This window comes from Aethalodelphis obliquidens, unplaced genomic scaffold, assembly GCF_003676395.1.
Source record: "Aethalodelphis obliquidens isolate GAN/ISIS:26980383/991018 unplaced genomic scaffold, ASM367639v1 scaffold44, whole genome shotgun sequence".
NCBI lineage: Eukaryota > Metazoa > Chordata > Mammalia > Artiodactyla > Delphinidae > Aethalodelphis > Aethalodelphis obliquidens.
Window position 1 is genome coordinate 1,768,871 of NW_020837988.1, and position 25,872 is coordinate 1,794,742.

Consider the following 25,872-nt stretch of genomic DNA (forward strand, 5'->3'; position numbering starts at 1 on the left):
TCCCTTGAGTACACAACCGCTGAGCAGTCCGTGGCAGTCCTTGCTTGGCTAACAAATGCGAACTCCTTGGAAACTTGTCAGCTATCAGCTGCCGTCTCATTTTCGTTTTTTCCCTCTTGTGAAGAAATTCTGTGATGAGCTATTCCATTTAAAATTTTGTAATTTTTCTGACTATTGCTTTTCTGTAGGAGTTGGGATTATTTTGCAGAGTGTTTGTCTGGTAGTGTTGATGTCCGTGTGTACTTTTAGCGCAGTTGTAGGGTCATTGCATAATAAACACGGGGCTTTGCCATCTCATTTGATATCAAAATGATCCACATTCCATTGTGCCTTGAAAGCGCGACACAGAAAGTCCTCTTCTTTTCTGCTTGTTTTGCTGGACGTGCACTAGTAATAATAAAAAAACAAAAAGTCGTGGTATTGCACTACTGATGACACTTGAAACATTTTCACGTTATAACTGCGTCCGTGCAGTTCGTGGTGCAGAGTGAAGAGCACCACGCGTGGCCTGTCACGACTGCTCTCCTGGCGGCGGCCAGGAAGCAGCTGTAGACAGTAAGGACATAAACCGATGAGCACGGCTGTGCTCCGATGCGGTGTTATTTATGGACACTGAAATTTGAATTTCATATCATTTTCAGATATCATGAAGTAGTCTTTTAATTTTTTTTTTTTTCCAAACTCCTTAGATGGGCCACACAAACACAGACAGTGGGCTGGGTCTGGCCTACAGGTCATGGTTGGAGGACCCTGGGCTAGAATATATGAAACACAAGAAGGGAGCGCCCCAGTGGCTCCCCCTCTGCCGCAGTGGCATCCGCTCCGCTCCTGTGCTACTCCTGCAGCTCTAGGGCCTGGGCCGTTTCTACAGCCCCTGTTACAGATTACCAAACTGCTTTCTAGAATATGTACGCCTTGCTTTTAAAATATCTGAAGTTGATCCTTATCTCTATAGACCTTAGAAATTTAAATAAGACTTTGAAGTTAAAATCTCCTCTAGATTGTACCTATATTGTTTAAGTAGAGTTGTCCCCTTCCTGTTGCTATAAAGCTGCCAGTAAATGAGTATATTCTTCTTAAAAAGCAGATAATTTCTTCTTGTGTATTCTTTGGCTATCTAGCTGAAATTCCACATCCTTTTTTTTTTTAAATTAATTTATTTATTTTTGGCTGCTTTGGGTCTTTGTTGCTGCGCACGGGCTTTCTCTAGTTGCGGCGAGCGCGGGCTACCCTTCGTTGTGGTGCGCAGGCTTCTCATTGCGGTGGCTTCTCTTGTTGCGGAGCACAGGCTCTAGGCGCAAGGGCTTCAGTAGTTGTGGCACGCAGGCTCAGTAGTTGTGGCTCGCAGGCTTTAGAGCACAGGCTCAGTAGTTGTGGCGCACGGGCTTAGTTGCTCCGTGGCATGTGGGATCTTCTCGGTCCAGGGCTCGAACCCGTGTCCCCTGCACTGGCAGGCGGATTCTTAACCACTGCGCCACCAGGGCAGCCCCTCCACATCCTTTTAAAGTAGTACATTCTAAATCCTGTCCTGTATATATTTTAGCCGTGCACAAGAGGGTGCTGAATAAATCTGTCACTTGTTTGATAACTGGGCCAATAAACTGCCAGGTATCCCTATAATTACACATTTGTTTAATAGAAGTTATTTTCTAATTTGTGTTCTCAGCTCTTCTGTTACCTTCAAACTCAGGGTCCCTGACCCGTTTTGTCTCTGCAAGCAAAGACAGTCTTTCTAACACATGACTCTTGTAAATGGGGACGACATTGAAGCCATTCCTAGTTTAGGCTCAGCTCTGCAAAGCTGACACAAATTAATATCATGTCATTTTATTTTGTCCTTGAGTTAACTTCACCAGGGTTCCCTGGCTTTGTCAGTAGCAGAGCGTGTCTTGCGAGTAGAACCCAGGCCCACTGGCTGCTCTGCCCTTGTTTAGGCAGAACCCAAACATCCACAGGTTAAGGAAGTACGGAAACTTCAGGAGTGCCGCGCCACTGCGGACGCTTCAGCCTTGCTTCGGTAACTAGAAAGTTATCTCAGCATTTCAAACAGAGAAAAAGAACTAAGGGATGACCTAAAACATCTGAAACTTAAAAAGTCGTAAGTGCGAAATGGCTTTTCTTTGGAATTTTATTAAAAATTCCCTTCCGTAACATAAATCATACTGTGGAGAGTTACAATAGCTCTCAAGTCATAACCAACAAAGAGTGAGTCTTAAACCCGTGGTCTTTCTTGCCTGATACATGAAATTGTTTACTTCTGTGTTAGCCAGGAGACTAAGCAACACAACCTGAATAATGAGTCACAACAAAAGTGACTTTAAGGGTAACAGGCACGTAGATAAAGGAAAGAAGAACTTAAATTTAAATCAATTGTACAAACTGAAATTGTTGCCTAGGGCAGACAGAGCTCTGGTGATTATGCATTGAACCACGCGACTTCCTCGTTTTACTGACGGTTAAATTGAGGCCCAGACAAGTCTAGAGACTTGCAGATGGCTCAGTGTTAGGGAAAGGACTAGATTTAGTGTTAATATTAGACAACCAGAAGACTTCCGATCACCTCTGAACCGGTTAGGGAAAAGGATTTGAGGGGAATCACCCCCTGGTTAGTCACACTTCATTCACCGGACACTTGGGGAGGAGGGAGCCAGGCCGCCAGGTGCCAGGCACTGAGCGAGGTATCCGATTTGCATGAGGGCCTAACGCTCAGACAAAAGGCCAGGGCAGAAGCTCTCGGTTACTGAGAACAGAGATGCCGTTATTCACTTTCTATGTCCTTCATGGTTCAGTTGCAAATAACACACATTTTATATTTTTTAGTTTGGTGGGGGTTTTTTGTTTTTTGAGGTTGTGAAAGATTTCTCTCTCTCTCTCTCTCTTTTTTTTTTTCCCCCCAGTAAAAGGTCTTTAAAGCTACTGTAAGAAATTTCCCTTAGGGCTTCCCTGGTGGCGCAGTGGTTGAGAGTCCGCCTGCCGATGCAGGGGACACGGGTTTGTGCCCCGGTCCGGGAAGATCCCACATGCCGCAGAGCAGCTGGGCCCGTGAGCCATGGCCGCTGAGCCTGCGCGTCCGGAGCCTGTGCTCCGCGACGGGAGAGGCCACGACAGTGAGAGGCCCGCGTACAGCAAAAAAAAAAAAAAAAGAAATTTCCCTTAAATTACCTAATTCAGAAAAGTATTCATCCTTTTATAGCATGTGTGTGTTCGCATATGCACGTGTGCGTTTGCATGCGTGTGTTTAAAACTGTTTTGTTTCAGAATAGGTTCATTTGGCTAAACTTCATCTCTTAACAGTAAGAGTTACCACCACGTGCATTAAAAGATGATTAAGATTATTCTTATGTCTCCCACTTTCAGTTTTCTCACTAATGCAAGGATTAGTAGTATCACCTATGATGTAAATAGCTTTTTTTTTGAGGAGTTATTTTAAACCAAAATGTGTTTTTCTTAGGAATAATATTTTAAAGCATTTATAATCCTTGAGTCCTGGCCGGGTGATGGGGGAGAAGGCAAAGGGGACTTTATTTAGGACTTAAAATATTAGGGATAATCCACGCATTTAAATGTGTGAAATGTATTAAAATGTTTTTATTTAGATTTTATACAGTCTCAAGTGCACAAAGGACTTTGTAAATTACACTGATGAAACTTGCTTCAGTAGAAGCTGAAACTTAATAACAGGAGCACGTGCATATTTGTGTTATATTATTTGATTTTGGTGAGATGATGAATTCCTAATAAACAAAGGTATGTAATAATTTGAACCCCAAAGATCTAAGATTCCCTCTTAGGGAATGCAATTAAATCAGGAAGCTTCAGTGAAAAGAACTTTCTAAATACTTTTTTATATTTGTATTGTAATACCAAGAGAAGAACAAATAGGAATGATTTTTCCTTTTTTCCTTTTTTGAAAAGAGAATATAGTCACTCACAGAAGTGCAAAGTTACCTTGTCCATATTTTAAATAGCGAAAATCAAAGCATATGTAATGCAGAACTATTCTTATCATAAATCCCCGAGTCCACATTTATAAATGGCATTAAGAATTTTTTGGATTACAGATAGATAATATAATGCATGTACTGTTTATTACGTAATCTCCACACTTCTTTTGTTTTTCTATTTATTTACTTATTATTACTTTCTATTATAATTTTTTCGCTGCGTCGGGTCTTAGTTGCGGCATGCGGGATCTTTCATTGCGGTGCGTGGGCTCTTCGTTGTGGTGCGCGGGCTTCTCTCTAGCTGTGCTGCACAGACTCCATGGCGCCTGGGCTCTGTATCTGTGGTGCATGGGTTCCAGGGTGCGTGGGCCCTGTAGTTTGCGGCACACAGGCTCTAGTTGAGGCACGCGAGCTCAGTAGTTCTGGCACGCAGGCTTAGTTGCCCCGCGGCATGTGGGATCTTAGTTCCCGACTAGGGATCGAACCCGCGTCCCCTGCATTCTTTGCAAGGCGGATTCTTTACCACTGGACCAGCAGGGAAGTCCCTCCACACTTCTTTTGCAGCAAAACATTTGAACAGTTTCACTAAGTAGGAGAAATAAAGACTATATAAGGAGCCTCAGCCGCTTGAGGTCAGGTTTTGCTGCCAGGTGGGTGTAGGGGTGAGCATACGAGCAGCGTGTGGGTCGGGTAAGGGGTTGCGGAGCTTAGCTGTGTCAGCCCCTGCTTTAATTGAGCTCTTAACGGCATACATGTCTCATGTGTAGCGATTGTATCGAAATAATTGTTACCTGATGACTTATGCTATGTTGTTATGTTAGTGTGCCAAAATTTACCAACTCATTCCCGTCATAAGCGGGAAAGCAGCCTTCCAAATCTCGCTATTATAGGCAGCATCGGGTAAAATATCGTTTTGCTTGTGTCGTTTTATGTTCAGTAAATTCCTTAGAATATGCAAACGTTCATGAAAAGCTTTATACTACTCGTACTCTCTGAACAGTTTGTGTGAACTTGCAAGGTCGCTAGAATGAGGATACCAGTTTCCCAACACCCTCAGAAATGGTGGGTTCGGTGTAAGCGTTTAGCTCTTAAAGGGGGAAAGGCATGCTGCTTTCGATAATATGTTCATCTTAGGGTTACTTTAACCTTCGTTTATTTGACCATTAGTTAAACAGCAATATTAATTGAAGTAAATTTTTGTGTAGTTGAACCTTCATTGTCAGTTTGGATATGGAACGTGTTATTTTCTCTTTCACACAGAGCTCCTTTGCTCTGGGGTCCCAAAGTGATGAGCAGCAGCCCGCACAGTGTGGGGCCGCTGCGAGTCCGCATTCTAGCTTATTACAGAAGCATCTGTAAGACACTCTCCTGTGATCTTGGCTTATTTTTCGTCCTCATAGTTTCACTATTCATATACTCAGTGTTGTAGCTGTTGTGTAGGAGAGAATCAATAGGACCTGTGTGTCAGTGAGTAGTAGGCGTATTAAAAACGTTGGATCTCTTTGCCTTAGTAATTCTTCTAAGATCACTAAGAATGTAATTCAAGAGCGCATAAAGCTGTTTACACAACATTATTTATTTTTAAAATATTAAAACCTTATTTAAAAGGTGGAAATAACTCAAATATCCAACATTAGATTAGCGGTTTTAGTTAACTTTTTAGCATATAAATACTGGGAATTATTTTGACCATTAAAATGTACTTACAGTTACGTAAGTGAAAAATAAGGATGCAGAGTTGTCTATATTATTTCAGCAGTGTCAAATATACAAAAAGTGATTGGAAGGCAGTCTCTTCAAGCGTTGACTGTAGTTGTTTCTGAACGATGGAGTTAATGATTATTGCCTCTTTCCTTCTTTGTTCCTTTTTCTAATTTTCAAGTTTTCTACAGTGAATTTTACTAATTCTAAAATCAAGGAAAGTCAATTAATGCAACATATAACACCAGTCAAAAAACACCTTTTGGGGGCTTCCCTGGTGGCGCAGTGGTTGGGAGTCCGCCTGCCGATGCAGGGGACACGGGTTCGTGCCCCGGTCCGGGAGGATCCTACGTGCTGCGGAGCAGCTGGGCCCGTGAGCCATGGCCGCTGAGCCTGCGCGTCCGGAGCCTGTGCTCCGCAACGGGAGAGGCCACAGCAGTGAGAGGCCCGCGTACCGCAAAAAAAAACCAAAACCAAAACAAAAAAACACCTTTCTGAAATGTTCTGAATTTCATTTAAGGTATTTAACATTATGTAAGTATTCAATATGCACATTACTGAAAGGGTAACAGTTCTGTAAGTCTTACTCATACAGAAACAGAGTGACTACTTTTTATCACATTTGTCCAAGAGACTCTACCGTGTATACTTCAGTGTAACAGGATTGGTAATATTCGTTTGAATTTTACTTTTTAAAGTACTTTAAATATATAGCCTCATTTGGGTTGTACAGACAACTCAATAAGTAAATATTGATGTTATTTAAAGATTAAGCCCAAATTCCCTTTGGCCTATATATGTTGTCCATCATAAAACCAAAAATATTATGTTTTTCATTAAAATGGATGAAATAATGCAAAGTACCTGTACAGGCTTGACCAAATAATCTCTTCATTACCCCAGAATGAATTTTTTGGAAGCTTTTTCTTTTCCCTTCTCTTAAAAATCATCTTTAGGTGCTATAAACACTGTACGAATGTTCCAGGTCCAGAAGAAGGCAGACTCATCTGCCGCTGCTCCTTCGCAGTCACCAGGAGATCGCAGCCAGGCCTCCCCCCCCCCCCCCTCCCCCCGTGCCCACCACAAGCACATGCCCGTGTACGCGCTCGCCACCATGTGCTTTAAGGCAGCAGTTCTCAAGTGCGGTCCGTGGACCACTGGGGATCCCAGAAACCCTTTAAAAGGAGTCTTCATGTTCAGCACTCTTGAGGGTGTCACTTAAGATGTTCTTTCCCTTCATTAAGCTGACACTCACACCGATAGAACAGAACAGCAGGGCTGCAGTTGCCAGCCAGTGCCTGAGCGCAGATGGGGTATCAGCCCCAAACACACTACTAGTTGGTGTATTCATCACCGCTCTACATCTGCAGTTTAAGACACACACACCAGGTTCACTGAAGAGATCCTTGATTAAGCAGTAAAAGTTGTTTTAGATCAGTTTCAGCAGCTCTGTACTGCGCCGTATGCTGGCTTGGGCGGCACCCTGAAAACGCTCCTGCAGCAGGACTGTGGTCTCCAGGGAAAATACTTTTGTGACTGGTTGTGACGTGAGCTGAACTAACTGTATTTTTCGTGGAACACCATTTCTACTTGAAAGAAACAATCAACTTACTCAGACCTGGGCATTTGACAGGCATTGTTTTAGAAAATGAATGAAGTTTAGCCTGCCAGTTCAAGGAAAGTAACAGTATTTGTTGCCATTGATAAAATTTGAGCTTTCAAGTGAAAATCAGAATTTAGGAAAACTTGTATCTGCCCACCACTGTGAGGTTGTCAACTTCCCAAGCCTTAAGGCTTCTTATGAGATCATTATGATGTTAATGAATATGATTTTCTTAATATTATGTCATGAAACATGCCGACATTTGGAAGAGCTGTATACTTAATTGCCCACCATGTTCCATGTGATCAGCGCTTGGTGTTACAAAATTGTGGGTGGGTGAAAGACCCATTCAAAGTACAAGATAGACCAGTGAATTTTAGTGTCTGTAACAAAAGTGCAGAAAGTTCATCCGTAGGCTTTCCATTCCACAGGGACGTCACTTTCAAGAAACTACTGTTTGTCAAATTCTGGTGTAGAAACAAAAATATCTACAGTTACAAAGGTTATCAAAATGCTCCCTTTTCCAATCAGCATTCTTTGTGAGGCCAGATCTTCATATGCTACAGCGGAAACAACCTGTAGTAGCAGTTCAGATGCAGAAGCAGAAGTGTCTCACTGGCTTTTATGAAGCTACACTAAAATATGTTAACGTGAATGGGTTTATTATTGATATTTTTAAATGAATTAATAAATATTTGTTACAGTGTCTCAGTTTTACTTTCTAACGTGGTAAGTACTGGTAACCATAACCCACTTAAACAACGTCTTTTCGGGATCCTGAAGAATTTTCAGACGTATGAAGGGATCCAGAGACTAAAATCTTGAGAACTGCCGCTTTAAGGCCTCGTGACTCAAACTGTGGTCCCAGAAATCACCTGAATTGCAGGAATTACGTGCCCGCCCCTGTCCCCTCAGATGCCCCCTCAGAACCTGCAGTCAGACAAGGTCTTCAGGGAATTCTCTTCTGTGTGAAAGAAGCACTGCCTTCTGGAGCTCGGGCAGGACAAGTGCTGCGCTGGTAGAAACCCAGCAGGACAGGGAGGACCCTGGGAGACTCCAAGACACAGCCCTGCCGGTCCTTTGTTCGAGTATTTCCTCTTAGGAATGTGTTCTCATGCACTTTAGATGTTGGAAATTGCCTGAGGTCTGATAGAAGTCTGGGCTCAGAGAGAGTAGACTGATCACTCAGGTAGGGAAGAGAGGTGAAGCCTGCAGCATTATTCAGCGTTCAGGAGCAAAAAGGCGTGTCCGTCTAGGCGCTTGCCTGTTAGGTGTTCTCACCTCATCCCTGCTTCGCTTTTGATATAAACGTGATTGAAAAATGTAGACAGAAATAATCCCACCTGACTTGTAGTTGTATGTGTATCGCAAAAGCAGTTTTCACCTTTTAATTGCATCTTCCCTTTGGATACACAGATATATCGGAACACGTACATGCGATCCTGTCCGAATGGATGAGTGCTTGGGGTATGGCTTCTGTAAGGACTCTGTGAGCCTCGCCAGGCTGCAGCACTTTGACAGAGGCAGACATTTTATGTGTCTTTAGTGGGGTTAGCTGCTCAGTCTGAAATTGGTGACTAAACAAAGTATGTTTGGATTTGGATTAAGTGTACAACCAGACAGTTTAATATAAACTGTTGTAGCAAAGTCTTCCATCTCTAAGCCCTAATAACTATTTATTTTCTTCTTGTTTTCAGGGTGAATCTGTAAAATATTTCCTGGATAACTTGGATAAACTTGGAGAACCAGTAAGTTTTCAGACTGAATGTTTGTGTTTATTGCCATTTGAAGGCAGTAGTTAGGATAAGGAAACTTAGAAAAATGATGTATTAAGCGGTATCCTTTTTCCTAGTGGCAGTATGCCGACTGTTCCTGCTTCATGTTTTCTCCCTCTCCTGTCCTGACCTCTGCCAGTTCCTTGAGGAATGCCCTGTCCACTATTTTGTGAAAGTAAAACTCTTTATGGAAAGAAGTTTATGCTTGAAAATGAGGTGGCACATTAACTAGCCTACGTCAGTGTCTTTTGCTTTTCTGTAAGTGGAAACCGAAAGAACGCGGTGGGCTGATTGATTTCAGAACTTTTCAGCAAACGTTATTTTCCAGTCCAGGACCCCCCGTGTGTTGGGGTGGAGCGTAGGAGGCTGGATTCTCAAGGCCGTGATGTGGGAGGAGTCGCCCTTGCAAAGGAGCTGGACCATCAGACTGTCCTGTAGTGCGTCCTTGAGGCCGTGGCCGACTGGCGAGGGCTGGTGCTGGCCGCTCTCTGTGTTGGACTTGTGCAGAGATTTCACTGGAAGGAAGCTCTGTGCTGCTTAGAAAATGCTCGAAACCATTGCCCTAGCGGCAGTGGTGACCCATTCAGTTGAGTATAGCTTCGTATGCCGCCTCTTAAACCAGATTTCTGTTGTAAAGTTTAATGTGGTTTTATGGGTTCTTTGAGATGTTTAACTTTAAAAATAAAACAGAAGGAAAGCACAAAATGAAACCTGTTGCAAGTAGGAAAGTAGCATATGTGTGTCTAGAACGCTAAGTTTTGCATTTTCCCTTTTTTTTTGTATTTTGCTAAATTGCACTTGTCTGCCGTTCAGTCAGTATGTGTTTCTCCCACCTGTTTCGTAGACACAGGTGCTCTAGAAGTTAGGGTCTCTGTACTTGTCTGTTTCTGTTCACTCAATCCACATCAGTGAGACTTTGTATTAAGACTTATTTCATTGTCACTTTTCCGTGTGGTCAGATTGCAATAAGCCTTAAAAAAAAGTTCCGTATAAGCCAAATGGAGAGAAGCTTTAGTAGGTAAACTAATTCTTTAAGAGTTATTTCACGTTTCCTGATCCCAGTAGTGCACATTCGCCCCGTTCTTCTCAGTCTGCCTTTTCGCACAGGCCTTCCTTGAGCAGCCGTTCGAGGTGGGTCCCCTCCGCTCTCTTCAGCATCAGCACTGGCTCTTCTCAGGCTCGATTGTTCTTACTACAGTTGGTCTCTTCACTGATAGGTTTTGCTGGTCTTTCCCCCACCTCTTTCCCTGAGGGCAAGGACCTCGGGTCTTGGTTGTGAAGGGCTGAGTCCTTGCTGCCCGGTGACAGTGCCTGGCGCCTCGTAGGCGCTCAACAAATAGCGTCGGAGCGAGTGACTCAGAGCCAGCCCCCGTCAGTTTGTACTGGCTGCTTAGAGGCTTACGCTGAGAACAGTTTTGAGGCCACATCTGGAATAAAAACAAAAAAGTGTTTTTGTGATCAGTAGGTAGTTGTAAAGGCGAGGAGAATAAATGTGGATGTGCTGCAGACTGGCGGCCCACTCTGTGCACATCAGACAGGTCACGGGATTGCGTTTGCTTCGCCATCTCTGACTGAAGTTCTAGGACCGTTGAATCCCCACTGTGTGCCAAGCCCCATGGCCCTCTGGGAGATGGAACCACAGGGGTCAAGGACAGGGCTCTGCAGCCAGACCACCAGAGTTCCAATCCCAGTTCCATCGCAGACTGGCTATGTGACCTTAGGCATCTCTAGACGTTAGTTTCTTCATCCACATCATAGGCATAGTAAGAGAACCATCCCCGTCGGGCTCGGGGGCGATTACGTGAAATAAACCCCATGTCTCAAAAGTCTGCTCAGGCTGCCATAACGAAATACCACATGCTGGGTGGCTTAAATAACAGACCTTTATTTCTTGTAGTTTTTGAAGCTAGAAGTCCAAGGTCAAGTTGCTAGCATGGTCGGTTTCTCGTGAGGACTCTTCCTGACTTGTAGGCTGTGGCCTTCTCGCTGTGCCTTGACGTGCCCTTTGGTCAGCACACACACGTGCAAGAAGTGTATGGCCTCTACTTTTTAAGGCCACCAACACTTACCTGATTAGGACACCACCCATATGACTTCATTTAACCTTGGTCGCCTCCTAAAAGCCCTGTCCCCAGAGACAGTCACACTGAGGGTTAGGGCTTCAGCACATGAACGCAGGCGGGGTGTGCGGGGACGGTGCCGGAACGCAGTTCAATCCGTGGCGCCCAGTGAGGTGTTCAGGTTGGTGCCTTGCAGTTGTAATATCTGCTCGTCATTAGCTGTTTGGTTCTTTGAGCTCCATGTTTAAGGAACTCATTCTAGTCAGAGACAAAACTAACATACATAAAACAAGCAGAGGACGATTAAATGAGACTGATGGTGAAGACGGTGTTAGTGCATGGATGGAGAAGCTGGAGCTAGCCCTTGAGAGGACGTGAGCCTGGGCGGCTGGGGGGACGAGGGGACGCGCACAGCGGGCCATGCCTGGGGTCAGGAGGCACATCTGTCTGACAGAAGTGCTTGGCTCTAACGTACAAGAACAGATTTCAGGAAGGCAGTCACCAGGGTCTGGATGCGCCGTTCGTTGCACAGTCACGCATCACGCTGACGACATGCGGCGGTCTCAGGATGTGAGGCTCGTGCAGCTCTCCACGCTGGGCTCTGGGGAGCCTGACGAGGTGGGGCAGAGTCTGCCGGTTCCGGAAAACAAGGAATAAGGAGGGTCATGGAAGCCGGGTCAGCGAGGTCTGGTCTGCTGCAGGGAGGGGCCTCACCGCCAGCTCTGAGGGCGTGGTGCAGGAGGGGTGGTCTCTGGGGGCTTAGAGGTGGACCCAGGAGGTGCGGAGGACCAAGGGGCAAGATGGTAATCCAGGCTGAGATGTTAAAAAACGGGGGCAGTGAAAATAAAGAGGGGAAAGAAAAGGTGAGGAAGGTTCAGAGAAGGAGCAGCGGGATTTGATATAAAGTAGGAGGTGATGGAGAAGGTCCACCGTGAGAGGCAGGCTTGGGGTGCGGGCGGGGCAGGACGTGGGCAGGAGAGCGTCCTGGTGGACGGGGCTGGGGACGAAGACGGTGAGTGTTGGGACTGAAGAGGCTGCATCCGTGGAGGGCTGTCAGGTGCGCACAGGTAGGGGGGCCGTTGCTGCCTTGGTTTCCCTCTCTTGGCAGCAGTGGTGACAGTGGGAACCGCTAGACAGTAACACACGGCTGTGTGCCGAACCCGGTTCCTAAGCGCTTCACCCACTTGCCGTGTTTAGTCCTCACAGCACCCCGTGGGTGCTGTTGTCTGTGTTTTTCACAGGTGAGAAAACTGAGACGCAGAGAGGTTAAGTGATGACTTGTCGCAGGTCACCCAGGTGGTCTGTGGGCAGCTGGCTGTAGCATCCACAGTCCTAATCCCCGTGGCTCTGCCAGACCCTTGAGCACTTGATTACCTCGTCCTGTGTTTGCGCTCTATGTGAATTAGCCCTGAGCGCCTAACTAAGGCAATAATAAAGGACTTTTTATTTTTATGAAATTAGAAAATTAAAAATTGCCCCTCGGGGCTGGCCTGTTTCTGAGGCGGCTGGCACGCACGAGTGCCGTGAACCGGCCGCACCTTTCTGGAGAGCAGGTGGACGTTAGGTCCCAGTCATGAAAATCTTCACGAGCCTTGACTGCATCACCATCTTATTCCTGGTTATTCAGTTTCAGGAAAGAGCCCAAAAGGGGGGGAAGAAGGATGTGCATGAGAATTTTAACTGCAGCATTTATATTAAGCAAAAAATTGGAACCAACCTAAATGACCACTAGTAGGGGAATATTTATGTAAATGATAGCACATTGATCCATTTGATATATGTTATGCTCTTTTAAAATGAAATACAACCGTGTCAGCATGTGAAACAGTTCATGATTAAGTGTCAGCCGAAAGCCGGGGCCGGGCAGAGAATCGGGGTGGTGCTGCTTACAGACGAGGCAGGTGCGCGTGCGTCTGCGGGAGCTGGGGTACACGTGCGAGCCCCAGCGTGTCTCATTAGAGCCCTGTGGGCACTTTATACATCGCTGTGGGTTGCAGACAACTGAGAACTGCTGGGTTTTTTCTGTTTTTTGTTTTTTTTTTTGATTCTTAGCTACACTATTTTAAGGAGATAAGTATTCACACTGTAATGAAATTTCAAAATCATAGTATTTGGAAAGGTATAAAATGCAGCACTGTGAGTAACAGTTGGCATTGTTTTAAAACCTTGCCTTGATTTAAAAAAATTGTGACCTTGGTGATGAGCATTTAAAGCCTTCCTGTTCAGTATTGTCCAAAAGCTCCATCAAAGTTCTGGAAAAATACTAAGCTGAGAAGAAAGAACCAGTTTCACCGCCCAGGGGCACTCACTGTCGGCCACAGCCAGGGGCTCGGGAGGCCAGCAGCTTCCGTCCGTACGTCCATCCATCTGTCCAGGGTCTTGGTGTAGACCCTCCCTCCGAGGCACCGCTGTGTCCGGGCACGGGTGCCGGCAGAGGGGAAAAGCTGGGGCCCTGCCACGGAGACGGCCCCCCGCCAACAGCTGGGAAGCCCCGCAGAGTGAGCTCGGTCAAGGGTGCAGAGCAGAGACCGCGTTGCAGCAGTGAGAACATAGGCGACCCGGGTAGAGCTGTCGGTCCTGCAGGCAGGGGCGCAGAGCAGGGGCCGCAGGGGGCGGAGAACCTTGACTTGGGGCCCCGCCGCTGTTGACGGAGGGGCGAGGAGCCGTGACCGTGGCCGTGGACACGCAGCGGCAGGCGGCTGCTGGCACGGTGGGCGTCACGCGTGGACGGACACTCGGGTCGTCCGGCAGGCTGAAAAAATCATAGGCGCCTTCATTTGCGGCGAATTTCGAACCAGTGCGGACGCTAACATTGCAGCGTATCTTGCTGTTTTATGATGAGAATCAGAATAGCATTGATGCTTTAATGTTACCAGGGGATTGTCATTTAAAAGATACTTTTGTTTACGTATCCATTCGCTAGCCCAGTTAGTAGTACATTAAATATTCTCATTACTCCTGGATTACTGAGTAGGAAACCATTTTTTTTCTTTTCCAGGATTACATTCCATCACAGCAAGACATTCTGCTAGCCAGAAGACCCACCAAAGGCATTCACGAGTACGACTTTGAAATTAAAAATGTCCCTTTCAAAATGGTTGATGTAGGTGGTCAGAGATCAGAAAGAAAACGTTGGTTTGAATGCTTCGACAGCGTGACATCAATACTTTTCCTTGTTTCCTCAAGTGAGTTTGACCAGGTGCTTATGGAAGATCGTCTGACCAATCGCCTGACAGAGTCTCTGAACATTTTTGAAACCATCGTCAATAACCGGGTTTTCAGCAACGTCTCCATAATTCTCTTCTTGAACAAGACAGATTTGCTTGAGGAGAAAGTGCAAATTGTGAGCATCAAAGACTATTTCTTAGAATTCGAAGGGGATCCCCACTGCTTAAGAGACGTCCAAAAATTCCTGGTGGAGTGTTTCCGGAACAAGCGGCGGGACCAGCAGCAGAAGCCCCTGTACCACCACTTCACCACAGCCATCAACACGGAGAACATCCGCCTCGTCTTCCGTGACGTGAAGGACACCATCCTTCACGACAACCTCAAGCAGCTCATGCTCCAGTGACGTACAGAAGACTCGCTGTCTTCGTACCTTTTTGTCTTTTTGATTGTTTTCGGTTTGTTTTGTGTCTTTAAAATAGAAGTTTACAACAGGAATTAGAAAAATCTTGATTCTGTGTTTAACTTCTTGGAAATCTTAGTCGTTCTTCTGCGGCCTTTGGTTGTGGCTGAGAGCCGCTGAGTAACACGGGGCCAATATCTGCTGAGGCTTGGCTTTGATCTCTTTCACTCCGGCTTCCATTGGAGTGGAGTCATTTCCTGCCAGACCTCAGACAAGGCATCCCTCAGGCTTTAAATTCTTCCACTTTTCAAAATGAATTCTCCTGTAGTGCCAAGTATAGAAGGTGTCCTTAATATTTGTAGGCCTGAGGTGGAGAATGTTCAGTTCTAGAACGAGTAAGATACCTTTTGTTCGCCCTGCAGGTAGCAGCCACACTTGTGCCCAGCTTTATGGTGACCTGTTTTGAAAGGGCCACTGGAAAATGTGTGATCTAAGGAATGGCGTTCTGTAGCTTCACCCAGATTCAGCCTTCACGGTTTTCTGATTGCTTATAGACACAGCAGTTGTTTTGTTTTTTAGATTTCTGTGGTTTCTGAAGGCAATATTCTGGTGTGTTTAAAGTTTACATGAGGATCTCTGGTCTGATGGTAATGAACGCTCACAAATGGTCCAGGGGAGCACAAGGCAGGCGCATGCCATCCGTAGTGTTTTGATTAAAAGTCATGAGTGAAATGTTATTTGCCCTTTTCATATTTAAATATCATGTAATCAGTGTGCTATACGGGAAACCTTCTGGCCATAGCAGCAGCTAAAAACGTGCGAGAACCTGATAACAGAACGTCCTAAATAAATACACCCTTGCCCAAGAATATTATGTGTTTTACTCTCAGACTTTGAAATCCTGTCTCAGCTGATGTGGGTCCTTACGGTGGGATCACTGCTGCACCATCACAAACATTGTCCCTTCGCTCTCCTGTCTGTTCCCATCAACTCCAGACGGTGGCATTTATGGGCTTTTCTTTGTTTTTTGGAGCTTGCCAAGGGCAGTATTTTCCTGCCACACCATTCACTTCTATTTGAGATTCTTACTCATTCTTGGTGTGTCTCTGAAAGAGTGTGTGTGTTTGCAACATCATTGTTTACGAAATGCCAGCTTTCTTGAGGTACATTTTGAAGGTTTCAAGGATACTTTCAAGAATAAGTAGTAATTTTTTTAGTTCATACTGAAAGGTGATTACATTTGACCTCCTCCACCACTTACCAAATTAAAACGTACCCATGAAGTAGCTTTGCAATTACAGATACATTCATAGTGAACTCATCAGAGTGGCTGGTTTGCAGTACTAAAAATACTGCCCTGTAGGTTATGCGTAGTGTCAGAATTGGATTAGAGAAACAGATGTACAAGACTGGTGACAGTTTGGAAAGTCTGATGGCTTTTCTTCCTTTCCTGAAAATTGTGATTAAGACCGTGATATCTTTCACTTTACTGTATAGCTGACTGTGTTCTCAGGTATTTTATTGGCTAGAAAGTCCTTGAAAGATTGGTCAACATTCTGGATCACCCAGCCTTTCTAAGACAGTGGCTCTGGGTCTGTCTTGCTGTCTAGTAAGAATAGGGCTTTGCAGTGAACTGACCAGGGATTGTTCTCAATGTACCTGACTTCTCTTGCATTTGAAACTCCACCATCACTACCCCCATAACTGCCCGTGTTTTCGTGTCTTGGTTGACACCTGAGCTATTGACATGTAGCCCTACATCCTGATGCAGGCGTCCATAGTACAGCAGCGTTCACGCACATCAGAATAGTTCTGTATCTATAGTGCTTCTTACCAAAAAGAGTGCATTGTTTAATCCACAGAGTTAGAACCATTTCAGGGCCGAGGAGTATCTGAGCATATGCACAGTAACGTGGAGACTTTGGGTGGAAGGTCTGTGTGTAAATTCAGCAAATGGTCCTGTCGAATGGCCAAAGCATCATTTCACTCCAGTGTATGTATAAAGAGGAAGGTTACTCTCAGTTAAGTTATATTTCAGATCTGAAATATATGAACCATAAATACTGCCTGACAAGCACCATTTTGACTACCACAGAGAAATGTTAAAACACCAGATAGATAGGATATTACTTTGGGCATTTGAGATTTCCTTTCCTGACGTGTGTGAAGTCTCAAAGTCAGCTTTCTTTTAAAATAAAACCTAGCCTATATTTTGAGGCAGTAAATTACTTACATTTAATGGCAGGCTGGTTTAGACACTCAGTGGAACTTTAAGTTCCAATCTGAAGGCTTTAGTCCGCATGTTTTATATACTGTACTTTTAAACCGTTTGAAGGAGTCCTATACTTACAGCATGAAAACCAGACCCTTTTGAAACACCACTGTGTGAAGAGGGAGATGAGATTCAGTGACAAAGCTGAAAGGGAGCTCATAGTTTTGCCCTATGCCGGTGTCCCCCCAGTCTCTAAAAATGTAAGTTGGATTTAAAGCTGTTCAGTGTGTTTGATTTTCTAAGTCTTCATGGTTATGATTTGGAATAAAATGTGCCCAATTCTCTATTACATTCTCCTCTTAAGTCTGAGTGTCTTCTTGCTTATTAATTCTTAAGAAATGTCACACAAGTGTCTTCACTGATCTTGAAGAAATTTATAGTATACAGAGTTGCCTTATAAATCAAAGAACAGCACAGAGTTTTGCCTTGATTATCTTATAGGGAAGAGGTATTGTCAGACGTTTTTCTGAAGATCCCAATAATGTAATGCCTCTGTCAGATATTTTTAATAACCCGTATCATTGCTTGCTGCCAAATACATCGCATTGAAATCTTCTTCTCAATTGTATTGTCTGGAAAGGGCATTTGACAGCTAGATCACAGCAGCGACCAAAGAAGGCATCGTGGAGTGAACATGGTTTGGCTGTTTGGTTTGGTTTGAAGCTGCACTGGCGTGTATTTTACAAGGTGAAGGTCCTCTGGTTAAACTCCCAAGCGAGGTTGTCGAGCGAGGTCCTGTTCATTTGTTGGCAGTGGTCAGTATAACGTAGAAGAAAGGAAGATTCCCTTAATACCAGAAGTGATTAGCAGTGTTGGTTCAGACTCACAAAAATCATATGCCCCAGAATTGTTTGTAAGCGGGAATGAGTAAATCTGAACTTCCAAGGTATACCCCAATACTTGTATTTATGCTTTTGGTAAAATGTATTTTCAGCATTAGTACACATATCCGGTGTTATGCCTTATTTATGTGAAGAATAAAGTTACCAAGTTCTGTTCTGTTATGTTCTGAAACTCAAATCACTATTTGAGAAACCCTCAAATTGGTGCTTTCATTATATAATGATACATTTAGACAAAACCCCAAACCAAGCCATTTGAAACAAGATTCTCTTCATTGCAATTTGTAGCAATGTTATTTCTGTATATGTAATGAGAAGGCTAAATACCAGTGTTAACTCTTAATTTCTTGTTTGAATCCATGAAATCATGCCTGTAAAGCTCAGTCAAACATTTGTAATAAACTCCCTAATAAATCTAGAGACAGTCACTCTGTTACCTTTTCATTTCTTTTAGTTTTAATTGAGGGATCGAGAATAAATTTTGCATGTCTTTTTTCAGTTGGAAATCTGACTTTATCTCTCTTTCCCATCATTTCAGTACATAAAGTTACATTAATTACAGATGATCTGTCCATGTGTTTGTGCTGCTGGACAAAAAGTACTGTTTTTTTTTTTTCTTTTTTTTAGTGATAGGACACAGGTTGGCTCTTCAGTGTAGTAAACATGAGGAAGGGAGGGACTTGTACGTGAGCGGTGTGTACATGTCCCCCTGTTCCAAATAAAGCACGTGATAGCACATACCCATTATTTTATGGTACGAGGTTAGGGCTTAATAAATTTATAGAGAGATTAAAGTATAAGTCTAAGCCGGACCATTTTAAACAAGTTGAACTTTATGGCCTTTTCAAGTACCATTGAGTTGATACTCACCTTAGGCTGATAAGTGATTATTAACATAATCTGAAGTACCAGTGTTTGTGCCACTAGCATTCTTATGTCTGTACTTGAATGTATAGTTAGCATTTAAATAACTCTGTTCATTCTTGTGACATCTAGGTCTAACCATCTGATTTCAAATGCCAGAGCTCGTATGGAACAAAGTGTTAATGATAGGGCAGTCATTTCTGGGTTGATGAGAGATTCTGCGACCTTTCCAAAACCACATTACCTTTGATAATGAAAATGTCCAGAAGGATGGAAGTAGGGACCCAGTACGCCTACATCATCAGTCAGTGACGGTCATGGTAGAAGTATGCTACTTACTTGTTCTCTGATTTGGGTTTGTCTTTGGAAAGCTCGTTTATAATATTTCTTGCCATAGTAAAAGGGCTGCATTTGTTCTCAAATCATGCCTATTTGATGGCTCTAGGGAAAAAAACAGGGGGCAGGTAGGGGTTAATTCTTGGAAAGTATATGTAACAGTGCAACAGACGATACCATTTACCCTTTCTTTACCTCTTACTTGAAAGCAGAATCGCAAAATGTTTAAATGGCTTTACTAGTCTAAAGGTGGAGCTCATTTACCACGGAAGCCTTATCAAAAAGTCTATTTCATAACAACCTCATAGATACTGTACCTAACAAAACATGATTTGTATTAGCTCTGTATGAAAGTATTTGTGGCTTAGGATTTTTTATACATATATCTTTTTATAACTTTCCCAGAACTGAGCACATTATCTGATACTGTTGTAAATTTTTTTTCTGTCAGTGCTTTAGTTCAGGATTGGCAATAAATTATTTCTACAGGAGGTCTGAAAGTGGAAAGAATGGTTTGATTTGATAAAATGAGTTGCTAGTCATCCAGGCTTTTTACTTTTGTACATATTTTGCAAAAATTTTGCCTCTTGCTATTAATATTTGCTTTGTAAAAATTACGGACGTTTAATAAACATTTATAAACTATTCCATACTATGATGTTATTTAAATCTGATTAAATGTCAAGTGTAAAGCAGACACTTAATATTTGAAAGCAGAGGTTTCACCCAGTGACTGAAAGCACAAAAATCGCTCTTTTGTCAGATCTCCAGCGATACTTTGACTTAATACTAGTCTGTAAACATTTCCTCACTGAAGACGGAGATGCGGGCTTCAAGAACGTTCCCAAACACTTGTTTTGATGTGGGAATGGGGAACACCCCACTCTTCTCTCTGCTCCTCTTAAAATCGCTGAAATTGCCCTAGGGTGTCTCTGGGCTCACGGTTTGTCCACCTGCAGGAGTAATGCTGCTATGTCTTTTGTCATCAAAATAGCGTTTTAAAAACAAACCAACATGTTACACTCCTTGTTTCAAGAAGCTTCAAGATGATGATTTACAGAAAAATTCCAAAGATAGTAGTTTCCCTGTACTCCACACTGTTGGCAATAGTTTCCCCATTTACCATCTTGCATCATACTAATTCACCATATTGGTTCAAAATTAATGAACCAATATTGGTAATTTATCCTTAAGCCCATACTGTATTCAGGTTTCCTTAGTTCTTCCCTGTTGCCCCTTTCTGTTCCAGAATCCCTCCAGGACACCGTCTTACACTGATTTGTCCTGTCTGTCTGAGCTCCTCTCAGCTATTACAGTTGCCCAGGCTTTCCTTGTTTTTGATGACCTCGGCTGTTTTGAGGAGGAGGTCAGGTATTTTGTAGGTTGTCCGTCCGTTGGGATCAGCCTGGTATCTCCCTTGTGATCAGAGTGGATTCTGTGTGTGGGGACCACAGGGGTAAAATTACCACTCTCGTGAAATCATGTCACTCGTCTTTTCCCTTTGCAACTTCAGCCGAATTAGAAGTTGTTGAATAACTTTTGGTATGTTTATACCTTTTCTTTAAGTGGCGTTTATGGGAAGCTGAGCATGTACTTTTCTTCCCCAAAGCAGAATGAAGGGCCTTTTCCCACAATCAGAATTGCAAAGCAGGTGTGAATAAATGTTCAGTGGTGATGGCTGTAATCCAGGACTGGTTGCTTCCAGGCCTTTCTGGCAAAATAAAAATTGTGTCCAAGTCCTGACCTTTACAGTGAGATTTCACTATTTGTCCCAAGAAAAAGTGAGATAGAAAAATTGGGGCTTAGAGATATTTACAAATCTACAAATACCTACAAATTTCTAGATTGGAAACAGGTCATTAAATTAGCCTTCGTTCGACTTAAGATCTTTTAAAATGGAAACTAAACTCACTTGAGCATTTGAATCCCCCAAAGGAAACCAAGAAGTCTTTACCAAAAAAAAAAAAAAAAAAAAAAACCTTTTCTTAGGCTATTGTTAGAACGAGAGAATATTGATTTGTCGGCGGAAACAGCTAAAAAACTATTGTCCACTGAAGTGCTGGGCCCCATCACAGAGCCTTGGCATGAGATGCTCTCAAAATGACCTGTTCCGTTGCCCACAATGTGGGTTGTTGAAAGAGAAAAGAGCCTTTGGTCTCTTGAGAATGCAGGAAACCCGCAGTTCATAGGTTAAACCAGAGGTTTGTTTGGTGACGAGAAATTTGGCAAATCCTCAGAAAAGGAATGACTTGGGCATTGTTTTAAAAGACACATTGTAACTTTCCCTCAGAAGTGAGCGGGGCCCCTGGAATACAGCATCGCAGCTAGAGGAAGGGGTATCTGCCGAGCACTGTCACCTACACTTCCCGAGCGTCCATTTTCCGAGGCCACCAAGATGACAAAGGGCTCAGACAAGGGTTCCATACAAAGTAACTCTTCAGGGCAGAGGGTTAATCTTCTGTGCTGGCCCCAAGGATACAGAGGGAAGTTATGTCCAGAGTGAACATTTATACTGAGTGGAGGAGTGTGTTGATTTATCTTTTCCCCGTGAAGGTACATGATAGGAAAACAAGCAACAAAGTCTTTTTAAAAGTCGATCATTCTTTTGTAATTAAGTCCACGGCCGCTCTAGACTTGGGGCTTGATTTTCCTCCCCCGTCAAACGTGGAAGAAGAGAGACTTAACTCTTAAGATGCCACGAGGTCAAACACCACTGACCTCGGGAGAGGAAAAGTAGAGTTGTTTTCTTTTTCTATTATTCTCCATGGAAAATCCCAGTGATTGTCGACTTGGAGATTTAAATCACTGGTTTCATTTAAGGCCAGAATGAGTATATCGAAACTTTATCCCAAAAGGAAGAGCGTCACAGCACCCAGGGCTCAGCAGTACTGATGAAATTCCACATTCGAGCTAGCATTGTCCAGGCTGCCCTCGCATTTCTGCAGCAGGTGATAGTTTGGGGGAAGATGCTATAAATCAATGTAAAGGAGGATGACATTCCAGACCAAGGGTGGATGCCCAACTTTATGGCAATAATGAGCGTCAGTGTAACACAGGTACACTGGACAGCATAGCCCTCTCCAAAGTGCATGGAACAGAATCATGTTCAAACACCTGTCCAACATTCAAGGCGTCAACCTCCCTCTCCAGCCAGCCTGCCCTTCCAGTTTCCTTCACACCAGCTGAACTAGGTAGCTGTTTTCCCCACGTCTCGCCTCTCTGGTTCTCTTGGCCATGGGCCAAGTCCTGCTCACCCTTTAAGGCCTCACTCTGAGGAGGATGGCGGGATGACTACCACCCCGAGGCTGGAGCAGTTTCTTCCTCTGTGTGCGCCTCCCATCCTACCCCTCTCCCAGGGCACTTACTGTAGAGCGATTTACATTCACGTCTTAATGCTTCTGCTCGACAGTGACACGAATCTGACATTGTTACACAGATGCTTTTGCTAAGCTCCCCGTGTGCCCGGCTGACACGTCTGACTGTTCCCAAGAGGCACCGACACAGGGTCTCCTCCTTAGGAGACTCACAGTCCAGTTGTGACGGGAGCCTGAGTGGAACCAGCCCGAGGAGGGGTGGAGAGAACGTGTCCCTACTGTGTGAACAAGTGGCCCTTGAGTGCACGGTCACTAACTTAAGGAGTTTAAGATTAGACCAATTATCTGGGAAATAAGGAGCTTGAGCTCAATGGTTTCCATGTTCTTTACTACTTTCAGATTCTTGAAAGCCTTCTAGAATATTCCCACTTGCAACAAAAATTGTTCATAGCGTAATATAGTATTATAGTCTATAATACAAAATTCCGGGAATTCCCTGGTGACCCAGTGGTTAGGACTCGGGGCTTTCACTGTCGAGGGCGTAGGTTCAATCCTTGGCCGGGGAACTAAGATCCCGCAAGCCACTTGGTGAGGCCAAAAATAATAATGATAATACAAAATTCCTATGATAAGGTCTTCAAATTTTCCTGAAAAAAAAAAAGTAAAGAGAGGGACTTTATGGGGAAAATTTTAAGTACGTGTCTTTGAGGACCCTAAGGGGAACTCAGTAGGTTTTTGGAAAAGTGACCCCCCCCCAGCCCGTGTGTTGTTATTTTTTTCCTGCACTGTTTTCCTCATAGGGAATGTCCTTGTAACAGGCCATAGATACTCAAGAGTGTGCTGTTAGTCTTTCTGAGGTGTTGAAAGTCTGGATCTGATAGCCTCCAAAACTCACTGGAGTGTTCAGATGTGTGAAGGTCAGATTCATTCATTTTATGGTCATTATCGTAGTTCAGCCTGCTATAAAAAGTACCATAGACTGGGTGGCTTACAAACCACAGAAATACATTTCTTAGAGCTTGGGAGGCTGGGGGTCAGAGACCAGGGTTTGAGCAGAATCAGGTTCCAGGGAGAGCCCTCTTCTGGTTTGCAGACTTATCCTCACTTAGCTGGCCTCTTCCAAGGGCACTAATCCATTCATCAGGGCTCCACCCTCATGACCTAATCACCTCCCGAAGGTCTCACCTCCAAATACCATCACATGGGGATTAGGGCTCTGACAAATGAACTTGGAGGGGATGTAAATATTCAGTCCATAACAGTCATCATCAGGATTGGTTTCAATCCAGCTTGATTTCTGCCTTTTTTTCCCTCTAAGAAGGACCTGTTTTTTGTTTGTTTTCAGTGATCAGTGCAGGGGATAAGAATTCAGCAGCTCCTGAGTATCTTCTGTCTAACACCTTTTTTTGGTATAAACTTTCTCCATATAATACCAAAAACTTTTGATAAAAAGAAAAAAAAATCTCCCCAATCTTACTAGGCTATCACAGCCACTGTAAATAATTTTAATGGCTCTGTCTAGTCAGTTTTCCCTATATATGATTCATTAACATGTCATTAGCTTAAGTCTCAATGATAACTGTTTTATTTTTTATTTTTAAAAAATTTTATTTATTTATTTATTTTTGGCTGCGTTGGGTCTTTGTTGCTGGCGTGGGCTTTCTATAGTTGCGGCGAGCGAGGGCTACTCTTCGTTGCAGTGCACAGGCTTCTCATCGCGGTGGCTTCTCTTGTTGTGGAGCGTGGGCTCTAGGCGCGCAGGCTTCAGTAGTTGGGGCACGCGGGCTTCAGCTGTTGTGGTGCACGGGCTTAGTTGCTCCATGACACGTGGGATCTTCCCGGACCAGGGCTCGAACCCGTGTCTCCTGCATTGGTGGGGAAAGGTGGGGAGTTTGAGGTCTCAGAGCCCCCCAGCAGGAGAGCAGCCCAGAACAGATAAGGCAGATTGGGGAGGATGCTGTGATCCAGGAGATTAGGACACTGGGACCTGGATGCCTCAAAGGAGTTAGGAAGATGGAAAAGAAAGTTAACCTGTGTTTAAACTGTGCTCAGAGCCAGGGCTCTATGGGGAGATCAGGAGCTGACTTGTTTTCTCTCTCCTGCACTGCAGACAACCTGTCCTCAAAAACTCACAGCCCAGGTACAGCGGGGGTTGGGCTGTGTAGTGACGCTGAGAACCCAGGCACTCTGGGAAGACAGTTTCTAGGGGAAACACATCCTGCATCCCAAACACCCAGCTTATAAATGATCTTCTGGATCCTGTCCTACTTGCAAACCAAGGCTTGATTTGCCTGTAATGGGCCAGCTCCGTCAGTGCCAAGGGAGAGAGGCCATTAGCAGAAATGAGAAGCAAACTAAAATCTTTTAGTCCATTAGGTTAAAAGGGGATTTTTCTAACTTTTATTATTTATGATTCGTGACTTCAGTTACTGTTTCCCGGAACAAACAGAATGTTACAGTTCTACTTCAACTTGCTGGAGCAAATAGATGCTTATCATCAGTCTCACTGCAAATTGCGAAGCAGTCCGTCAGCACGGCCTTCGGCGCTGTGGCCTCTTTCTGTAGTTCTTTGATGTCTTGTCAGGCAAGTTATTTTCTGAGCCTCAGATAGTTTCCAAAAAGCTGCCACAATCTGTGTGTGTGTGTGTGTGTGTGTGTGTGTGTGTGTTGTGTGCGTGCGCATGCACGCACATATATACACACAAATGTGTGTCTATATCTATCTATCTTGCAAATGAACATAGTAAACTCAGTGAAATGAGCAAACGCAGACTTTGGTTTTTACTTTAAGAACGTCACTCCCTGAAAAATAGGAATTGGGGTCCCAAGGATCTCCTGTGGGTGGCATTGAGGACTCCGTGGGTGGGAGCTAAGAAAGTGAACAGGAGGGGAGGAAGAAAGGCCGGGTCCAGTGACCTCGGGACCCCTGGAGGGTGCCGCGATCCCACTCCCACCCTGGCCACCCCACCCACTGCCCCGGCCTCTGCTGAAGACGGTCACACAGTCTCCGTGCTGGAGCTGCATCTGAAATTTACAGTTTTTCTTTCACGTTCCCCTTTTTCAGTCTCCAAGAAGGTGGGGGGGAGGGGATGAATGAGACACAAACGAAAGAGGAAGTGTCTCAGCACTAAGGAGACATCCAACACCCCACTCGACCAGTGACCTCGGTGGAAATACTGAGGACATCCTCTGTGTCCTCTTAGACCTTCTGGGAGCGAGGGCAGCTGCTACCCAGAAGCAACCAGCTTCCTCCTGGCCAGCTCATCGGGGTCACCTGCCTGGAGGTAGAAGAAACTCTGGGGGAGGGTGCGTGGGGCATTGGGGCCGGATGTGCCCGAGGCGGGGAGGCCTCCTGGCCCCCGTGTGACCCTCAAGGCTTCTTCCCTACGAGCTGCAATCCACTGAGCTCCCGACGTGGGGAAACCAGGCTGTGCCCATGGAGGTACCATCCGAGGGGGACCGTGAGTCCAACTCGTTCTCCAAGTCAGACAGCTGCCCCCCCCATGAGGACAGCTGGTGCTAACTCAGGGACAGGGGAGGACTGACAGCCTCTGAGGGAGAGGACAGATGTGAAGATGGAGGGCAAAGGCTGG

The 25,872-nt window shown here is 44.5% G+C and overlaps 1 protein-coding gene across 2 annotated transcripts in view; it reads left to right on the forward strand.

The window, feature by feature from the left end:
• GNA13 (G protein subunit alpha 13) overlaps positions 1 to 19,612 on the forward strand; it is a 41,232-nt gene extending 21,620 nt beyond the window's left edge. For both annotated transcript variants that reach the window (XM_027080469.1, XM_027080470.1), the window contains 2 exons: positions 8,946 to 8,996; positions 14,082 to 19,612. In XM_027080469.1, the coding sequence (XP_026936270.1) occupies positions 8,946 to 8,996; positions 14,082 to 14,654 (624 nt within the window). In that variant the 3' untranslated portion in view covers positions 14,655 to 19,612. The remainder of the gene's footprint in view (positions 1 to 8,945; positions 8,997 to 14,081) is intronic.
• Positions 19,613 to 25,872: the final 6,260 nt, after the last annotated feature.